The 20,433-nt window shown below is 46.6% G+C and overlaps 2 protein-coding genes across 3 annotated transcripts; one reads left to right on the top strand and one right to left on the bottom strand.

Annotated features, from left to right (window-relative positions):
• Nucleotides 1–192: 192 nt before the first annotated feature.
• znf142 (zinc finger protein 142) lies at nt 193–11,697 on the top strand. Of its 2 annotated transcripts, none has more exons than XM_086123133.1 (9): nt 193–426; nt 681–854; nt 940–1,051; nt 1,343–1,615; nt 1,835–2,659; nt 3,318–3,495; nt 7,142–9,602; nt 9,782–9,887; nt 10,317–11,697. In XM_086123133.1, exons 2-9 carry the CDS (start codon nt 681–683, stop codon nt 10,826–10,828), a joined length of 4,641 nt encoding a protein of 1,546 aa, XP_085979259.1. In that variant the 5' UTR covers nt 193–426; the 3' UTR covers nt 10,829–11,697. The 2 variants fall into 2 exon arrangements, with proteins under 2 accessions (XP_085979259.1, XP_085979260.1); XM_086123134.1 differs by lacking the exon at nt 193–426 and adding an exon at nt 472–589.
• LOC147198627 (1-phosphatidylinositol 4,5-bisphosphate phosphodiesterase delta-4-like) lies at nt 11,235–20,167 on the bottom strand. Its single transcript, XM_086123135.1, has 15 exons — nt 19,886–20,167; nt 17,633–17,691; nt 17,396–17,554; nt 16,125–16,353; nt 15,780–15,909; nt 15,484–15,715; nt 14,384–14,585; nt 14,089–14,233; nt 13,841–13,996; nt 12,834–13,131; nt 12,638–12,754; nt 12,368–12,546; nt 11,966–12,098; nt 11,732–11,881; nt 11,235–11,649 (listed from the first exon to the last, which is right to left on the bottom strand). Exons 2-15 carry the CDS (start codon nt 17,649–17,651, stop codon nt 11,558–11,560), a joined length of 2,241 nt encoding a protein of 746 aa, XP_085979261.1. The 5' UTR covers nt 17,652–17,691; nt 19,886–20,167; the 3' UTR covers nt 11,235–11,557.
• Nucleotides 20,168–20,433: the final 266 nt, after the last annotated feature.

Below are 20,433 nucleotides of genomic sequence, written 5' to 3'. Positions count from 1 at the left end.
TACAATTTATGTTCCGAATTCATCGTTTCCGCTTTTAATTCACAGTAATTATTTATCTTTTTTTTAGTCTGACTAAAACTTCTCTATTTTTAAACTCTTTGAATTAAAATGTTTAATTGATTTTCATGTATCGATGGGTCAAAATGTTAGATTACGCGCATGTGTCCTCTAGTATTTCCGGTGTTCGTTACACTATCTTCCGACAGGGTATCTCTGTTATGTTCGACATGAACTCGAAGCTATTCTAATTAACTCTCGCATTCATTGAGAAACACCATATTTTAATATAATAAATACATTTAGCGCTGAATGTGCTCACTCTTTTTAAAATGCGAAAAAGTAGCAACATTTGGCTGTCCTCAAATCACAAGAAGCTAATACTTTAGCAACGCTAAAGCCGACGTTCGAGTTAAGTTATTGTACAGAGTAAGTAACGTCGCCTAAATATTTTTTACGTTTCGTGTGAGTCGGGTTTCCTGTTATACAACAACTATAGTTCGTTAAAAAAAAACTATTGCACAGTTGTGACCTACTGCATGAAGCATCTACAATAGTAAAAAATGGGTTTTCATCAAACCCCCGCCAATTCGTGAGTTCACGTTTCTAGATAACATACGACTGTTAGCCGGGGGGCTCTTCGTGTGTATCCACGTTTTGAGTTGTTTCTGTGACACCCAAAGATGCCGCCCATTCGCCGCCTGAAAAGAGCTCTGCCGCACCACGAGAAGATCAACCTCCTGGATATGCTCGAAGGTGGGAAAAGTTGTGCCGAAGTTGCCCGTCATTATGACTTGAACGAGAGTACAGTCCGGTACATAAAGAAGAAGGAGACGGAAATAAGGATGGCCCATAACGTACGTCACTTGAAACTTTTCATATTGTTTTGTCCCTTTTTTGCACATAGCAAAACAACACTTTGTTGATTTATTTGTGTTTCAGGAACTGTTGAAGATGACGGGTCTTGGCAATTGTAAACCAAGCGATCAGAATGTTGCAGATGGTGGCCAACCCGCTTGGAACTTCTCAGAGAGACGTTTACGCAGCTTCAAAAGTAAGTACAAACTTACAGTTGACATAAAAAGTCTCAAAAAGCCTGTTCAAAGTTTTTGTGATAGACAAAAAAATGACAACAAGATAATTCAGTGAAAACCCTTTCCACCATCCATGTGAAGGTACAAATCAGTTGTAAAAAAATGCTCAATATTTTCCAGATGGTATTTATTATTTTTTTTGTTTGTTTGCCCAAAAGGGGGGTGTTGGTTTATGTTCGCCATGTATGACTAATGGACAAAGTTTTAAATTGCTATTGAATGGGTCGTTGTCTTTGCCTTTTTGTTCACAGGTCGTAAATGTACAAATGCAAACCTCCAACCTCAGGTCTCCACCGGAAGGCCCAAAAGAAAAACACAATCAAACCTGACTTGCGAGTCATCAGCTACATCAGATGGGGATGAAGCAGAAGCAGAAGTGGAAGTCGTCGTAGAAGACGATGAAGGGGAAAACAAAGAAGATGTAGAAGACAATAACGATGAAGAAAACGATGTCGATGACAAAGGTCATATTGTAAAAAAACTGAGAAAACTGGACGGAAAGGACTCGGTATTGCAGACGAAAGGTACACTCATGCAGAAGTTCTCAAGGGTTGTTCAAGGAGACATAAGGCATTTTGTCACGGAAAATATACTGCGCTCGTAAAAAACGCCTGACATTGACATCCAGTATTATCATTGTTGGTAAGAAACAAAGACGATAGGAGAGGCAATGATGTAACTAGTGAGCAATTAAACAAGGATTGTTGAAGCAACTTTTTTTTCTTATTTATTGTTCTTTTTAGAGTGCATTGCAGAGGAGGCAGAGCACATGTATGACACCCACATTTGCCCCGAGTGTCGGCGCTGTTTCAAGATGCGCTCCCATCTCCAAGAACACCTGCATTTGCATTATCCCGACCCAGGTCTGCAGTGTCCCACCTGCGAGCGCTTCTTCACCAGCCGGAGCAAACTGCGCGTGCACCAGCTCCGCGAGGCGGGCGAAAAAGCCCACCATTGTCATTTATGCGACTACTCCGCCGTGGAGCCAAATGCCATCCGCCGCCATCTCGTCACCGTCCACGCGGACGAAATGGAAGAGGACGCAACACACCACCGCTATCCGTGTCCCACTTGTGGTCAAAGCTTTGGCCAGAGCGGGACGCTGAAGGCTCACATGAAAACTGAGCACGCCCGAGCACCCAAAACGGCGGTGGCGTGCTTTCATGATGGTTGTCCTTTCCGGAGTCATCTGCGCAGGGCTCACATGCGACACTCGGCGGAGGAGCACGGGATCACGGCGGTAGGGTGTCCCCATCACGCCTGCGTTGCCGTCTTTCCCAGTGAGAACCACATGGAAACTCACTTCAAGACTCACCTCGCTTACCACTGCTCGCAGTGTGATTTCTCATGTTCCAACAAGGCCGCCTTCCTGCGGCATCAACGGCAGGGCCACGCAGGCAGTGAGAAACTCTGCTGCGACTTTTGTGACTTTTCGACATTCAACCCGGTGCAATTCAAACGACACATTGGACACTTGCACGCCAATGAGAAGATCCACCGGTGCTCACAGTGTAGCTACGTGACATCACACAAGAGAGCCTTGAATCGACACATGCTGACGCATAGTGGTGAGGATTGGTGACTTTTTTTCCCCCTTCTTCTTCCCCCCAGTAGGGATTTGTGCCTAGTGGCTAACATGTCAGACTCTCAGTTGAAGTGTCCCGGCTTCATGTCTCTGCTGTTGCCTTCTGGTGTGGAGTTTTCATCTTCTCTCTTTGCCTGCGTGGGTTTTCGCTCAATACTCCAGTTTCTTGCCTTATTCCAAAATCAGGCACCTTAGCTTCAAGGCTCTAAACTGCCCATTGAGTGTGTTTGAATTGTTGTTTGTCTAAATGTGCCCTGCGATTGACTGACAACCACTCCAGGGTGTAAAAAGGAGTTCATCAGTCGCAGAAGGGCCTCAGACAGACCAAGTAAATCTCTAGACTTAAACACTAAAGAGAATGCATTTTACTTACTAAAGACTGAAGGGTGTAGTAACCTCCCAAAACGAACAACAACTGATAAAGGCCATTGTGCGTTTGAAATGTAGCTGCATTGTTTTGGTTGTAGATTGTGGGATTCTTCCTCATGCTTGGAGGTGGAGGGGTTTATTCTGGCCAAGTCAATCCCCAGACTTTGACCCTGTAAAAATAAGCGTTTTACCTGCTTGGAAGTGCAGACTTACCCTGTGCAGGCAGTGTTGTGTGTTTGAAAGGCCTGTCCGCATTTTCTTTGTCTTTCAAGGTGAGAAGCCCCACAAGTGTCAATTGTGCGACTTCCGGTGCCGAGACGAGTCATACCTCTCCAAGCATATGCTCACACACTCGGACGACAGGAACTTCATATGTGAGGAATGTGGATACGTCACAAAATGGAAGCACTGTCTGAACATCCACATGAGGAAGCATGCAGGAGACCTCAGGTAGGGTGTCGCTGTTGTCCTGTTCTTTTTTTCTGTATGCTGCAAACTAATTAGCCGTATCCTACCAAACACTCGGAGGGCACAGAGCTCCACCGAGATGTAGAACCATTATCTCGGATCTCAGTTTCCAAAAAGAGTGACCTAGTTATGCAGACCTCAAATTGGTTTTTGATGAAAGAGGATCCTGACAATTACAATGACGGGCATCCTTCATTCATGAGAAAGTCCTGTTCGACAGCTGATGTGATGTAACTGTAACTTGTATTTCGGTCTATCATTAACCTATGCTGTATTAGTACTAGGCGGACATTATAGAAACCATTTGATGAAAAATAGAGTAAAATAGGTACGGCGCTAACCGAGCGTGCCTTCTTGTGATGCATTATAACTTATTCCTACTTGTCTGCGCAAACATTCATTGCGTGTCAAATGTCACGTCAAAACGTTGCAAGCGAGCACTGCTCTCAACTGAGGACCGCCTGTACACACATGAGACACACTCCCGCCCAAAGGAATCATAACAGTGAAGTCAATTCCTTTATTTTTGCATCCTTTCATGTCATGGTTGTATTAGTGAAGTGTTTTTTGTTGTTGTTTTTTGCGCTTTATTTTCAAGCCCTAAGATGTCGCCCAAACTTTCTGCGCCTTTGGTCTATTTTGGCCCGAAGCTTAAACGCAAGAGGAAGGTCATGCCCCTCTACGAAAAAGTCAAGATCCTCAATTTGCTCCGTGACGGGAAGACATTTTCTGCAGTTGCACGCTGTTACGGATTGAACGAGTCGACGATTCGCTCCATCAAGAAGGAGGAAGCCAACATCCGAAGTACGGTGGCCATTAATGGCTCTCAAACCTTGAAGAGGGTGGTCAATACGCGTAATAAGTACATAGTGAGGATGGAGTCGGCCTTGGTTCGGTGGATAACCGAATGCAGGGAGAAGAACATTCCTTTGAACACCAACGCCATGATGGAGAAGGCCAGACAACTTTACCAGGAACTGGCCGATGGAAGTGCTCATCGTGGCAAAGAAGACAACGGCACCAACCCCCAACCGGGACCGTCGACCTCCTCGGAAGAACCCATCGAATTTCTTGCAAGCAAGGGCTGGTTCGACCGCTTTCGGAAGAGATACCAGCTGAAGAGCGTGTCGCCACATTGGGAATCTGCATCGGCAGACGTGGAAGCGGCCAGGAAGTACCCAGAGACCTTCAAGGCACTCATCAAAGAGAAAGGCTACAAGCCGGAGCAAGTCTTCAATATGAACGAGACCGGCTTGTTCTGGAAGAAGATCCCAACCAGGATGCTTATGAAGGAGGAAGCCAGAGCCCCTGAGTTCAAAGGGCAGAACGACCGCGTGGTGCTGATTATGTGTTGCAACGCGGCCGGCTTCCTGATGAAACCGGCGTTAATCTACAAATCTGCGAACCCTCGGTCCCTGAAGAGCAAGGACAAAAACCTGCTGCCTGTCTTCTGGATGCATAATTCCAAGGTGTCTCTGACGAAACCCCTTGTTGCCGAGTGGTTCCATGAAAGTTTCCTCCCTCAGGCGAAGTCGTACCTATCAGAAAAAGGATTGAACTTCAACATTTGCCTGATGATGGATAACGCGAGCAACCTCCCACTGAATTTGTCTTACGAGGGTGTGCGGATTGAGATCTTGCCAGCAAACATTCAGCCTTTGGATCAAGGCCTCATTTGGATATTCAAGGCTCTTTACGCGCGAAACGTCATGCAGCAACTCGTCAACGCCAGGGATACCGAAGAGAATGTTTCTGTTGGGGAGCTGTGGAAGAATTTCAACATCGCGACGGCTCTCCAAGTCATTCAAATATGTCTCCAGGAGTTAAAGCCAGGAACTGTGAGCGCGTGTTGGAAGAAGCTGTGGCCGGAATGCGTCCCTGAGGTGGAGGGATCCTCTACGGACGAAGTTCAACGTTTGGCGGTGGATAAGGCAGTCAAGCTGGCAGAGCTGGTGGGAGGGGAAGGTTTCCGCAACATGACCTCCGATGACTTGAATGACCTCCTCGAGACGCACTCTAACCCAATGGCTGACGATGACTCGACGCATCTCCCAAAACAAGCCGGTGAGGAGGCAGAGCAAGAAGCTGATCCATCGCAGGAGGAGGACGAAGTTGAAGGCTTGTCGCTTGAAAGGCTGTCAGTGATGGTAAAAACTGCAAAGGACCTCCAGGGGATGGTGGACGAATGGGATCCTAATATGGTTCGGGCATTGCAATTCAAGAATGCTATAGACAGTGCAATGCAAACATACAGGACCCTGCTCATCACCATGAAGAAACAGCGCGAGAAATTGACCGGAACTCAAGACAAGCCAACGTCAGCGTCTTCAGAGGAAGCGCCCGACTATCAGGAACTCCTTGCCCTCCTCCCATCCGAAGCGCCCGAGGAAGAGGCGTCCTATGAAGAGCTGTAATTGCTCTTATTCTTCGGTGCAGTACGATACAAATCATCATCCTCATCTTCATCGTACTGCACAGCTGATTTGTTCAACAATATTCTCTTCACTCAAGTTTCATTTCTTTACTGGTAAGTGCACTGATTTTAAAATTAGTTATCGGATGTACATACATTAATAATATGTTTACTTTTGTATTTGTATATATTTAAATGTAATAATGTACACATAAACCAGGATAGGACATATACAGTACACGTTCTTTTTACGGCTTTTGCTTGGAACTAGAACTAATTTTTTATTTTTTTTTACACAAATTTGAACTCTACGTACTCATACAAATATATTCTTTATCACTTTGTGTCAAGAATAGGCTTAAAGAGTATGGAAGGGTAATTTATGGGTTGAACCGTAGGAGGAGGGAGGAATGCATTTTTTTGGGTTGGCGTCGACTTTCTCTTGTCAGGGACTTGTTGTATTTATGTCTGGATCGGATACACAAATTTGAAGCATCTTGTCGTTTGAACCCACCCAAATGAAGTCAGAACTCTACACAAATATTTTGTCTGCCAGTTTGCGGGAAAGATGCAACCAAATTAATTGGGGGATCCTTCATCATGCAGAAAGAGAACTACAAAGGCTGTGCCAAGACAAGATAGGAGTCAAGTCAGTCTTCAGGAGCAAACCCCTACAGAGGATGCATTTTACCTGCTCGAGATACGATTGAAAGGAGTAACCCCCTGCGCTGATAGTCTGGGAATTTTTCACCAACGAGCTGTTTGGTGATGTCATTTGGTCACAGACTTATGGGAGTCATTCCGTGTCAAGGAGTTGCAGCCAAACATTTAGTCGTTTTCACTGTCATGTTGTTTATTTCTATGAATTGATGTCTTTCAAATTGTGTATCCAATCAAGACGTAAATACCTGTAAATAAATGTTGAACAGATGAGCCCATGTCTCATATTCATCTTTTTTTTCAACTTACAGCAAAAAAATAAGGGAATTGGCCTCACTCTTCCAATACTTTTGGAAGGGAGTGTAAACTGTTTAAACTCCTGAGATGACATGCCAAAAACGAAGGAGCCGAATGACATGTGACAAAAGTGAATTAACCTCAAAGTTCATTCCGTGGAGGTAATCAAGTCCATCTACTCTCCTGATGCTTCTCTGAACGACAAGCAGAATATCAGAAAAAATGTACACCGCCTAACGCACCTCATTCTTCTTGTAGGTATGAGTGTGATCAATGCCCATATCGTTGTCACCGCATGGACCAGCTCAACAGCCACAAACTACGACATCAGGCCAAAATGCTCATGTGCGAGCTCTGTGCCTATGCCTGCAGACGAAAATGTGAGCTTCGTAAGCACATGTTAGTCAAACATTCGGGAGAGGGACGGCAAGCATCTGTGCACCAGTGCAAATATTGCACATACACGACACGTTTCCTGCAAGCCCTTCAAAACCACGAGAACTGTAAACACACCAGACTGAAACAATACCGCTGCGCTCTCTGTCCCTATTCTTCGTACAGTAGCATCAGCCTCTTCCTGCACAAGAGAAAAGCTCATGGTTACGTGCCCGGTGACAAAGTCTGGCTGGAGAATTATGCGGCAAAAGAGAGGGAGAGACCCTCAAACAGCATGCGCGAGGACTCACTGGTTGCTCAAGAAATATCCGCCGTGTCCACCAAAAAATCCATTCCGACAGAGGCGTCTGATTCCAAGTCTCCACGAGATCCATTTGCCGGCCAGGCTGCTGAAGTTCGCTCAATGGCTGTTCCGCGACTGGATGCTGATGATGTCCCGCTTAAGAAGGGGACCACTGAAGGAATATCGCAAAGTTCTCCACCTGATACCGGTCCAGAATACTGCACTCTTGTTTTAACAACTTTGACCTCCGAATGTGAAAGATTTGTGTTGCCAAAGGAGGATGCAACTTGTCACAGTATGTCCACTAACACAGATTTGGCCACGACAAACCCGGCAGAAGATGAGATAAAGACTGTTCATGATGAGAGTGAAAAATGTTCCTATGAATCTGAGAATGAAACTCCAGAATCACCGCCAGAGAAAAATCTAGTCTTGGAACACGATTGCCTTTCCAATCCTCTAAGAAAGCAAGATGACGCTCTGGTTCTCGACGGCAGAGTCCAGATTCTGGCAGTGGCAACTCAAGATGTTTATCGCTGTGACCAGTGCTCTTATGTCACCAAGAGTGGGAAGACTCTTCAGCGCCACCGTCGGTCTTTGTGTTGTGGTCGACAGCGGTATCACAAGTGCCGGGCCTGTGGTGCCCAGTTCAAACAGCGACGGGGCCTCGATGGGCACCTTGCCAAGAAGTGTCCACAGACGTTGATTGGCAAAACAGCCGCACAAATAGAAGACAACTGTACTGCCAGTCAGGACACTTCTGAAAAACTAAGAGGAGCTCAGGCTCTCTCGCTACAACAGAGGATTTCAGCAGAAGTCGATGATCATGATGTCTCTGTTCTTAGTGTCTTGACGTCCGGTGATCCAGAGCGTTATCCAAGTCAGCATGGAGGCGTTTCGGTACGTAGGAACGCAGAGCATCCCAGGAAATTCACGTGCAACTTTTGCACCTATTCATCGGTCAAGCTGGCAGCTTTTAATCGACACGTTTCCATTTGCCGAAAAAGGGGAAAATGCAGTCGAAGCGTCGGTGTGTCGGGCAAAGAAAAACAACCTATTGAGGAGGGGCCTGAGAAAGATTCTTCCGGTGTGCCTGAAGGCGGACTGGGAAATGCTTTAGCCCTCCAGGAAGAGCCCAAGGTAGTCCAGAGTTCCAGCTGTGCTGTTGAGCCAAAGCATTTACACCAGAACTCTTCCCTCGAGCAAGAAGGACACAAGGCACAAAAGCAAACGGGTACTTCATCCCTTCATACTTGCCCTTACTGTCCTTTCGCCACCGCCAGGCGCTACCGTTTGGAAGAGCACCGGTCTCTTCACACGGGAAGCGGACGCCACGCCTGCGATGTCTGCGACAAGACATTCGGGGCGGCCAACAAGCTTCGCCAGCACAAGGTACGTGTCCACGACAGGCGACCCACTCTGCCGTGCTCCTTTTGCGACTATGGCGGCTACACGGCGGACGATTTGAGGCGGCACACTCGCAGGTGTCACACGGGGGACTTAAATCATGACTGCACTGATTGCGAGGCTCACTTCAGTTCGGAAGCTGCTCTGAGGAACCACCGCATACGAGCGCACCGGCGGCGGGAACGTTTTCCCTGCCAGCGGTGCGACTACACTTGCGGCAGCAAGGCCGCATTGAGGAGCCATCGACGCAGCGAGCACCGGGAGTCATTCGGTACCAAACACAATGTTGAGGCTCATATTAGAACCCACCTGGCCCACCGCTGCCAGCACTGTCCCTTTGCCGGCAAAACCGGGCGGCTCCTTGCACAGCACCTTCTGGATGAGCACGAGGAAGGGTCGCCCTCAGACAAACCATTGCGCTGCGGAAGCTGTGCGTTTGCTTGTCGGCACTCACTGGTGTTGGAACAGCACCTGCGTTCCCATGGAGGCAAGCGCATGTACAAGTGCGTGGACTGCAAGTACTCGACGGGCAACAAGCAGAAGATTACCTGGCATGTTCGCATACATACGGGGGAGAAGCCATACAGGTGTGAGCATTGTAGCTATGCCTGCGTCGATCCCTCCAGGCTGAAGGTAAGCTCAAAGTTGGATTGGGTGGAATAAAAATTGCAACGAAAAGGCCAATTTTTCAAGCCCTTCTGTCATGTAAAACCTAGGAAAAAAGAATAGGATTGAATGTAAAAAAATAAAAATTAGAAGCACGATGCGTATGTTTTCAGCTATTTCTCTCCGTATATTGTGCCTTCCTCAAGCTTCATATGAGGGTCCACCGAGAAGAGAAAAAGTACCTTTGTCCTGACTGCGGCTACAAATGCAAGTGGGCCACTCAGCTGAAGTACCACATGACCAAGCATACAGGTGAGATCCAGAAGTTGCAAAAGTGTTCACACTGAACTTAAATAGAAGTACAGCTACCTGTCTAAAAAATACTTGGGTTACAAGGAAGTAGCGATTCAATATTGAGCTAAAAAAAAAAAGTCAAACGGTCTGTGTGGGTTCTCAGTTCTCCAGGTGAGGGTAAAAGTTGCAATCGAGGCGACTGAAATCGTCATCTTTTTTTTAAAAGTTGTTTTATTTGAGGTATTTGGTCAAGACTAAGTTGTCTACCCCGAATAAGACAACCACAATAGTCCAGTGGCTATCGATTCAATGCCCTGACAATGTATTTGCTTCCATTATGCTCTCTGCTGCCAGTTTGGCATGACAAATGAGAATGTGTTCTCAGTTGTCTTAGCTGGATAAACAATTGTGAAATACATCCAAAACAAAAGTCTCATTTGGGTGTAGGGGAGAAGCCGTACGGCTGCGACCAGTGCGACTACCGCACCAACCGAGCGGACGCCCTCCGTGCCCACCGGACCACCCGGCACTGCGATGTGCGGGCCTTTGTCTGCGAGAAATGCGGCAAAGCCTTCAAGACCAGCTTCATTCTGAAGACCCACCAGCGGCAGCACGGTGACCAGCGACCGTACGCCTGCGGCGTGTGCCACAAGGCCTTCCGCTGGCCCGCCGGTCTCAGGCACCACTTCCTGACGCACACCGAGCAGCTGCCGTTTGGCTGTTGTCACTGTTCATATCGGGCCAAGCAAAAGTTTCAGGTGGTCAAACATTTGCAGAAGCACCACCCCGGGATGCCTGTCGAGCAGGGGGTGGTGAGGGACTTGGACACCGGTGGCCTCACCCTGAAGGAGGCCATGCAAGGAATGCTGACCGGTAGGGGAACAGAGGAGGAGCAAGATCGAGAAACAATGAGCAGCGGACAGACTGTGAGTTCAAGTCCATCAAATGTTAATAATTGATGACGTCTTAATGTTGCAGTCAAAAAATTGGACACTTTGGGGTCTACCAATTCACCTTAAAGCTCCTGTCATGTCGTGGGGGGGATTTAGCCCAGGTTAGTATTTGTAAAACTGAAAGAACAAATATTCTGCTTGGCTTGTTCTCGTCTCCTTTTATGATATACAGCAATCAAGCTCATCACGTCACAAAACGGGGGACATATTTTAATACGTAATAAAAAATATAGAGAAGAACTAGGCGAGCAGAGCAATTTGCATTTTTGTTTGCTTGTTTTTATAGTGAACACAGGTCCATTTGACCCGCAACAACACAAAAGGGTTGAGTATATCCTTAAAAAAAAAAGTCAGTTGTCACTGAAAAGAATGTATCTATTTTTACAGTGAATGAATGAGCACCACATCATCATAAAACCATACTGACATTTATTTTTGATGCATAGAATGTTTGCATAGACCAAAAGTCTGCACAAGCTGTGTGTGCATAAACTAAATCAAACCAACTCATGCAAGCTTGCAAGTTTATAGGTTAGAAAGTACCTCTCTTTCTTGATATACTTGTGGGTGTGGGTGTGGAATGTTTAGTCATAGAATTAATCATGAGGTATAAACAATGTTTGTTGGGATTTTTTTTAAAACTTCTGACAATTGAACAAGTCCTTTGCGGGGGATTGGCCCAGGACCATAATTGCTGGTCCTGGGAACTGAACGGAAACGGGGCGGTTCAGCCATTCATGTGAATTTTGAGATAGTGATATGAACAAACAGTGATGCGGGAGGGATGGCCGTTCCGTCTTTTGAAAGCAGATGAATGTGACGGTATCCTGCAACAGAAATGAGGCTTTGCATTAAATGTCATGCTGGGGATTTACTATTTTTTCCAAAGAAATATCACTCGCTGCTCACCCGGTTGGATGCACGTAAACGGCAGCGTGTACTGTCCGATAAAGTCGTTTTTGGAGGTCTTGTCGTAATCTTCCACCACAAAGCGAATCAAGGCCAGATCGGGAGTGTGGATGACAAAATTCAATGTCTGATTCCACACCGGGTTAAAGCCTGCATGAAGAACAAATGTTTTTTCCCCCCTCTTTCATGGCCTGAATAAAACCAAAACCATCCATTCAAACCGCCTTTTCATACCATTGTTGTTGATGTGACTGGTCTCCTCCTTAGCCTGGTCCTGTGGCACTCCGTACACCTCGACTCGGACCAAGGGGTCTACAATAGAGCCCTCTTTCTGGTTCACCTTTGGTAGCTGCTGCCCACTTATCACCTGAATGACAATGCAGTTCATAAAAATTCAAATCGTGGAGTATTAATTTTGAACTACAGTACAGGAAATGCCCGCAAATGGAATGGTAATTTGATATTTACTGTAATTACCACTTAAGTACCGTAGTAGCATAGCTGAGTTTAATGTGCAAATTCCGATTACGCCATTGTAGGAACGCGATAATGTTGTCAATGGAGGACCTCTTGTAATTAAAGAGAGTCAGTGGTCGAGGTGCTTCTGTTTTTGGTCGTTTCAGAAGATACGTTCACCTGGATGGAGAAGCGCATGGGTTTGTAGCCCGGCTGCTCTTGGGGTTTCTCCGGGTTGAACGTTGTGTGGTTGTCTCTCAAGAAGTTGGGCTTGAGTACGTAACCGCAGCGACGGTTCTGTGCGAACAACCCGTCATTGAGATCCATCTCCAGACCCGCTGTCTGGAAGTTTAGGGCCACTTGGAGGAAAGAGTCAAATGTGACGTCATTCAAGGAGTTCGTCCACCCGGTTTGGATGAGCACAATTGGAACCGAAGATTTTCTCCTCACCTATCTGGCACCCCACATTCCACAATTCCTGAGGGTTGTAGTTTGAGGAGTCGGTCCTGAGGCCACTCGGGTAAATCCTGCTTAGCTGCTTGACATTATGCCGCACAAAGTCTGCTCCTGTAGAAAAGTGTAGCGCACATTGATTGAGTGTACACGTTGACTTCGGTTTCACGACTGATTCATGGTCTTCTGTTACCTGCTTCCTTAGCGAGCCTCTTGGCCTTGGACTCGGCAAATGAGGACATCTCGTTGTATTTGGCGTGTAAAGGTCTGCCTTTAAAGCCGCGGAAGTGGACACTCTTGCAGTAAACCACCAGATCGGATAGCTCACGCGAGAGTTTGGACTTCTCGTGTTGGTTCGAACTCTCGGCGTGCAGCGCTTCACCGTTGGCCATCTCCTCCTCGTCGCTATTGTCGTCTGTCAGCGTTCCGTCCGGGGACCCCTCCGCGCCGCCGATTTTCTTGGCTTTCAGCAAAACCTTTCCTTTAAGCTCCTTCATGTGTTGACAGGACAGTACCATTAGTGCAGGACAGGTGAATAGATTTGAGGGCTCTCTTGAGGACACTTTGTGCACTGCAGATGGTAATTCATGAGGACTCTTCAAAATGATCCAACTTGGGTGCCGTTCTCCAGCGATTTCTTGAAAAGCTTCAAATTTTAGCATCGCCCCTCTGTCCACGAGACTTGCTTTTCATTCGGTGGGGTGAATTCCCTTGTCGGAGTTTGTCAAAAATAAGAGCCCTGGAAAATGAACGCTTTGAAGCAAATTGTCTGACTTCCTAATTCCATTTCCTTGAGACTCTTTCATGCATCCGGTAATGCTACACGTCCATTCAGTTTCGTGTTGATCGGTCAAACTGATTGCATGGGGACGCTGATATATTTCTTACTTCAACTAGGTAGGAGGACTGGAATTTGCCCAAAATGGCCGACATCTTGTTCGATATCAGGCATTGATTCCTTGAGGCCTTTTCCGTGTTTGCCATCATGAGAGACACGTCCGCACAATTTCTTGTCAGTTGGTGAACGGCTGACTTCCTATTCAATTTCAGACATCATTTCCCGAGCCTTTTTCATGAGTTCTGTCATGAAGCTAACCCCAATTTCATGCTTATGAATGAAATTGGTGTCGGGCGAATTTCTTTCAAGCTTTCCAGGGGGCGGTACTGGCTGACAATTCCAATATCTGTGATTGGACTGACCTGTGGTGAGGGAAGACACTGAGGGTTGGTGGGTCCGTCCAAAATGTTCCTTAGCAGCGTGTTGCCCAAGATCTTGCTCAGATGCCCGGCCATGACCGTCTGCTGCTCCACGCTGCAATGATTCTCAAGGGACAAGATGACCGGGAAGTCGGATGTCTGTCAAGAAAAGGCAGAGCTGCACATCGTATACAGTACTGAACTCCAATATTGATTGTTTTGTTTCATTGGTAATAAGTGCTACTACCCACCACGAAGGCATATTCTTTCAGTGTTGCGATGATGTCCTTGAAGAGGATCTTGGAGGTGAGAGTGTGGCCATGATAAACCACTGGCTCCCCATCGCTGCCATCCCAGCAGTCCACCTCCACGCAGCGACAGCCTCTCTTAAGAGCCCTTTGTTGCACAGACATTTGAAAAAAAGTCTGGATCATTTGAGTGTTTCGAGTTCCCAGCATGGTCACTCAACAAATCCAACTCATAAATCAAGGCACCACTGTACGTCATGGGGTTAAGTGATTATTTTGTGTTTGTTTGCGGTCTTACTGGATGTAGGCCTCAAGGCTGCTCTGACCTCGCAGCTGGTCCTCCATCAGATAGGTGTTGTGCGAGGAGGAAATGAAATAGTGGCTGAGCGGCTGGCTCATGTCCTGGTAGAGACCCAGACGGTCGGGTTTGAAAATGGAACCCTCCAGGGAGCACAGGTACATCTGGAAGCCGTCGAGGGACATGATGCCGTGCTTCTTGGCTGCACAAAGAGAGATCAGAATTGAGAAATCGACAGCTTCCAAGCAAGTGGTACACTGAGAAAAAACATTCCCAAAATGCTAAAATAGATGTTTACATTCTCTTTTCTAAACTTGAAGTAAATTGTAACATCTCGGTGTTGTGAGTGAGAGTTTATCAAGCCACGGCATGTGTGAGTGAAGAATCGACACCAGCCAAATGGGCAGTGATAAATTGCTCATGTCTTGGCTTGTGCGGGTAGCTCTCTCCACTTATGCCGTCAGGCTACACAAATGTAACCCAGTTTTGAGCCGACAGACGTGACGCCGATAACGTAGAGTCTGGTGAGCCGGTTCTGAGCTGTTGAGTTGATGACGACAAAAGTCTGGCATGTCCTAATTTTTGTTCATTTTGCTGCCTACTGCAGTGTGACATGTCCTATGTCATCCTTCGATCGGTTCTTCAGCATTGAGCAATAGGAAGGCGGTGCCCTCCTCTTGTGACGAGAGACTGGTCGCTACACACACTTCACAATGTGATGTGCGTTTCAAAAGTGACTTGAACAAAAGGGGAATATTTCAACTCATGCTACGCACGCCTTTTCTGAGCATGGAATCAACCAACACACATGCAAATAATGGCTCCATCGACATGACTCTGACAGCTGCTTGTCCCCGTCTCCCCGACGGACGTGTGCCGATGGACTGAATCTTGACAGAAGCACGTGACGATTGGGTCTGGATGCTAACCGACTCGTCGTGCGAGATCTCGCCCCGTCCAAGGCAAAGAGCGATATTTATCTGCTAGTATGACGGAGCAGCCGTCGTGAAACGACAAAAAAAGTTGTGTCGTTTGACAAGGCCTTTAGCCTCTCTTGTTGGCATAACGAATGAACATTTAAGAGCGCCACTTCAACTGACCTGTTGATGATGGTTCCTGGTGCTCCATCAGCTCCCTGGCATGTCGGGCGCTGCCTTCTCCCTCCTGCTGCTCTACGCTCAGGAAGTTCTCCAGCTCTTCCAGCATTAACGTCTCCCCGTCTCCAGAGTAGTCCTGGAACACTCGCCACACCTCATCTCTCTGGGTCAGCATCTTGTAGAAGAGGACAAACTGCTCGAGTTCCAGTGAGCCGCTCTGCGATCGGTCTGCCATCTGGAAAACAAACGGAAGATGGCCGATACTTTTCTTTGAGGACCGACAACTTTCCAAGTCGTACCGTGAAGAGATAGAGAGCATGTTCCTCATTCATCTCCACGTTCATCATCTTCAACAGCTTCCGCACTTCTTTGAAGTTCATTTTCCCATCTTTGTTTTTGTCCGCCTTGTGAAACCAGTCTCGGACCCACCTGAGAGGATGCTCAGGGAAACTCGGATCGGCACTCAGACGAGTTGGGATTCATGTCATTGAAATAGCTCTTCGAGTCCCGCAAGCTCCACAAAATCCTACCATTTTAACTCATTCGCTGTCTTATACGTTTTGCCCATAATCTGCTGTGATTTAAAGAACACGGCTTGGAGAAAATGGATGCCTGGACTGTCTATGTCACAAGGTTAAGGATACTGGTCCAGTCTTTGCTTCTCATCCATGGTTTGAGCCCTGTGAATGAGCTTGCGCAATCCCCGGATCCAAGCCCGAGCCTCCTCTGGGGACTCGGCCACGAGGTCTAGGTTGCCTTGACGACCATGAAACACCAAGGTGAAACAGAGGTCGGCCGGGAACTCATCCGTGATGCTCTGCAAGACCTCTGATTGGTGGCCCTCGCGCACCGCCTCCACCTCGATCACTGAAACTGGGGTGAAATCATAGTGCGGGGAGGATTTCATTCATGACCAACTTGGAGACTTTCACCAGGTACGCAAATAACAACAATATTCATCAAGACGCTGTCATGTGAATTTGGAGATTTTTCGAAATGCAACAACAACAATTGTACAATGTAGCTATGTAGGTGCTGAACTGTGGACATAAGGTTTTTTTAACCATTTTGGTTTTCCCAATTTTGCGGGTTTAGGCATAACTGAAACAACGCCGCATGATGCATTTCGGGGTCCGGCAGGATTTCCGACTCCTTGACTATTTACTAACTTGAGCACCTTCATTCGCATCAGCAGTTGTCCGGTGCAATTGCGGCATGCACTTAGCTAGTTAGCTTACATGCTTACACCTTGCAAATGAATCTTAGCTTTGGAAAATCGGTGTGCATCGGCATTGACAAGTGCCTCGTTGTCAGCCGTGAGAGTGTGCACTTCACGCAGAGAAAGGTAGATGAGCAAGCAGGGAGTAAAATGTTTCAAATAGTTTTGTTTTTGACAGCCAGCATGTGGATTTAGGGCTGTTGTGGTGGCTTTAGAGTGCCTTGTTGATGGCCATGAGTGCATCTCACAGAAGAAGGCAGAAGCGTGAGTTAAAAAAAAAAAAGTCCAATGTGACACCCAGCATGCAGACAGGAGCTTTGCGCTTGCGTGGTCCGTTTAGCGCACCTCATTGTCGCTTTCAGTTGTGGGTTCTCGAAACTTTTTCCTGTGTTGTCGAACATGTCCACCCAGTTTCGTCTCCATCGGTGAAACTGGGGATTCGGGTGTCCCCCCCCCCCCCCCCCCCCCAAAAAAAAAAACTTCCAGCGGGCACTACAAAGTAAGTTTAGGGGGTTGTATTTGAGACCACTGAAATATGATTTTTTAAATTAGGTTACGTGTTTGCAAAAGCTGGTGAGTTTTCAGGCATGGTGTAACTAACATGAAAACCAAAGAGCCATGAGGGAAAGTTTTCAATGATAATTAAGCAGAGGTATTTCGTAACTGAGTGACTTTCGGGGGTTGTTGGGAACGTACAGGTGGAGTGGCCTTTTCCCAGCCATCTGGACTTGTACCAAATACTCAGCCCGTCCTCCAGGAGTCGGAAATGCCTTTGCTTTTTCCACAAGCGGGACTTGACTTTTCTCAAAGTGGACCCGACCATCATCACCTTGATGTCAGGGTCATCCTGAAAAACTGGAGGCCCAGATGTCATCATAACAAGGAAGGGAAAAAAAACGTTTGGCGTCATATGAATCATTCGCATGTACTCACGTGAACCCGGAGACTCCATTTTGTTACAAGCACGCAATCATGCCAATGGAAAGATTCTCCTAAAACAAAGCAGATGTTTATTTTTGGATTCCAGTTGTTTGAAGACTTAGCAGCTTAGCGTTGACTTTTTTCAAATCTGGACCAACATCCTACAAAAAACAGTTGTTGGTGTTCCTGAGAAATGAATGCGACAGGAGACTTTAGTGAAGCACTTCGAGTGCATGGTGCTTGCTTATCAAGGAAAGTAAATCCAAATGTCACTTCCTGCACCCTGTCTGTGTCTCTTGACTGCAATATGTGGCCGATAAGCTTTGGAAAGACGATGGGTTGTTTTCACCTGCTCCTGAGTTTGCACGCCTGAGATATCATATCCTTTCAGCGGTGTCCTGAAACAACACAGATTTAGCTTTGCTTTTAAAAGTGCTCCCACGCTTCAAGTTTGACCCTCGGGAACAGGAGTCACATCCCTGAGTCAGTTGCATGTTTTGATCAGTCAAACGTTCCACCACACGTTGTTTTTATTTCTTTGTTTCTTTGCTTGATCACGTATCGAGCTACTGTATTTAGATTTGGGGTCCTTCTGGTTTCTTGATGAAGGCTGAAATATCAAAAATAAGGAATATTGTTTTCGCTCGGTCTCAGCAACAGCAATCATGTCCCCTAGGTACGTTTCATGATCAAAATTGTTGACTGCAAAATGTGGCCGGGGGGGCATATTTGTAAATTGTTATCACTCTGACTAACAACAGATGATGCATCCAGCAACTTTGTTAGATGCGTTCTTGATAGATCGAGTGGGGATTAAAGAATCAATAGTGTTGGACAATCAATTGATTCACCACCACATTTATTGAGAACGGCAATATCACTGGGTCAATGTGACCCAGGGGCTTATTTATCCAATGGTTTTCGAAAGGGGGGGGGGGGGTCCCCAATAACCATGTTTACGTTTCTTTGTTAACTTCCAAATAATGGACATTAATTTACTTTGCATCAGTGGGTTACACTTCAGATCAAAAACGTTGCTTCCAAAATGGGTCAATTTGACCAAACAGGATTGTATAAAACGCAAAACCGGAGTTCCTGAGTCAGTGTGACCTGCATCATATCCTCAAGCAGTGGTCCCCTAACTACGACCCGCCACCAAATTTTGCCTGGCAAGATCTGTTATCTTTTTTTGTTTCAATCTGGCCACGTGATCGAGATTCCAAAATACATTGAATATGTCTCACCTTATTAAAATGTCACAAACATACGGCTAGCGATAAATATTGTCTCTCGGATTGTTAATTGGCAAAGACATTATTTCGCATTAAAAAGACATCTCGTGCGAATGGGTCAACGTGACCCGCAATATGGCAGGACAGTCAAGAGGTGATTTTTTTTTTTTTTTTTAAATTTCACAAGACTCAGTCACTTTCTGCAAACACAACTGGATTACGTTGATGTCATGCCGATATTTTCCGGAAAGTCCACCAGTCACAAGGCTCCTCCTCTGAACTGTAAATAAAGTCACAAGTGTGCACTTTTTATTTTGGGGCGCCCGTCGGAGTGAAGTGTGTTTTGTAACACGGCTCCCACGAGGCGAGATGAGTCATTGCGAATCCGAAGCCCTCGGGGAAGTTCACTGACCACACGCGCTAAGTCACCTTGATGTCTGGCCAAACAGAATTAGGGAATTAACGACTCAGCCGGGAACAGAAACGTCTTGTTTCTTGTCTCACTGAGTTCTCAGATTTGTGTTATTTCTGATTCTTCTGGATCATTAAACAAACGTCGCGTTTCTGAGAAACTAAATGGAAACAGGCGGTTAATCAGCGACTCACTGGTTAGTGTGATCCAAATTGTTCCTTGGGATTTTTTTTTTTGTGGGGGGGTGACATTTCTGACAGTTGGTGAGACATGCTCGGGTCATCATCATTTTGACTGTGAAAATGATGGTTGTTCACAAATTGAACATGAGGGTTAAAAGGTAGGATCCTCGCTTCCCCCTCGCTAAAACAAATATGTTACAATTTACACAAGGCTCAGAAACATTAACCGAAGGCTGGAATGGCCTCATACACGTAAACAGGGAAAGCTCGCCCATGACGAAACAATGTTATTGCTGCAGACTGTAAATTAGAACCAGACACGCTATAAATACGTGACATCATCTTAGCCCCTCCCCCCCTAAAAAAAATTATAAATACATACACCGTAGACACAAAAGCAAGCTTGTATTATTGAGATACTTAGAATAGCTTCATTTACCAAAAGTGCAAGTCTCCCTAGCGAGGAGTCAGACGTCCAGATGCGGTCGACTTAAAGTGGCTCCCCCGCTAACAGCCTCGTTTCCTGGGGGGATGCGGTGGGCGTGATGCATTGTAGGCAGCCTGAGAGATTGTCCAGGGATGACATGTTGCTTGGATGTTTGGATCCAGACGCTTGGAAGGGCCGGGGAGCATTTAAGCACTGGGAGTGTCCGAGGAGAAATCTGTCGGACACAGACCGTGACTGTGCTGCTGCTGCTGCTCCTCCTCTTCTTGAGCCTTCCTTCCTTTTGGAGCCACTCCCGCTACAGGCTGCTTTCCTTTTGCTGCAACCCCCCCCCCCCCCCCCACCCCCACCACCACCACCAACTGAGGCCATCATGTGCCAAATGTTTTCGATGAAGACCACATCTCAAAGAGGATATATGAAAGAAAATTGGACCTATTTTTTAATTCCGAGTATACAATTACCGGCAGTTGGGTCTCTGGAGTGCGTGCCCATCCATCAACTGTGCAATTAAGCGGATCAGACTAAGCGTGTGTGGGCGC

Source organism: Hippocampus guttulatus, chromosome 11 (genome assembly GCF_054856545.1).
Source record: "Hippocampus guttulatus isolate MCC_2025c chromosome 11, RoL_Hgut_1.0, whole genome shotgun sequence".
NCBI lineage: Eukaryota > Metazoa > Chordata > Actinopteri > Syngnathiformes > Syngnathidae > Hippocampus > Hippocampus guttulatus.
Note: the sequence above shows the minus strand (reverse complement) of the source record. Positions and strands in the feature narration are given on the sequence as shown.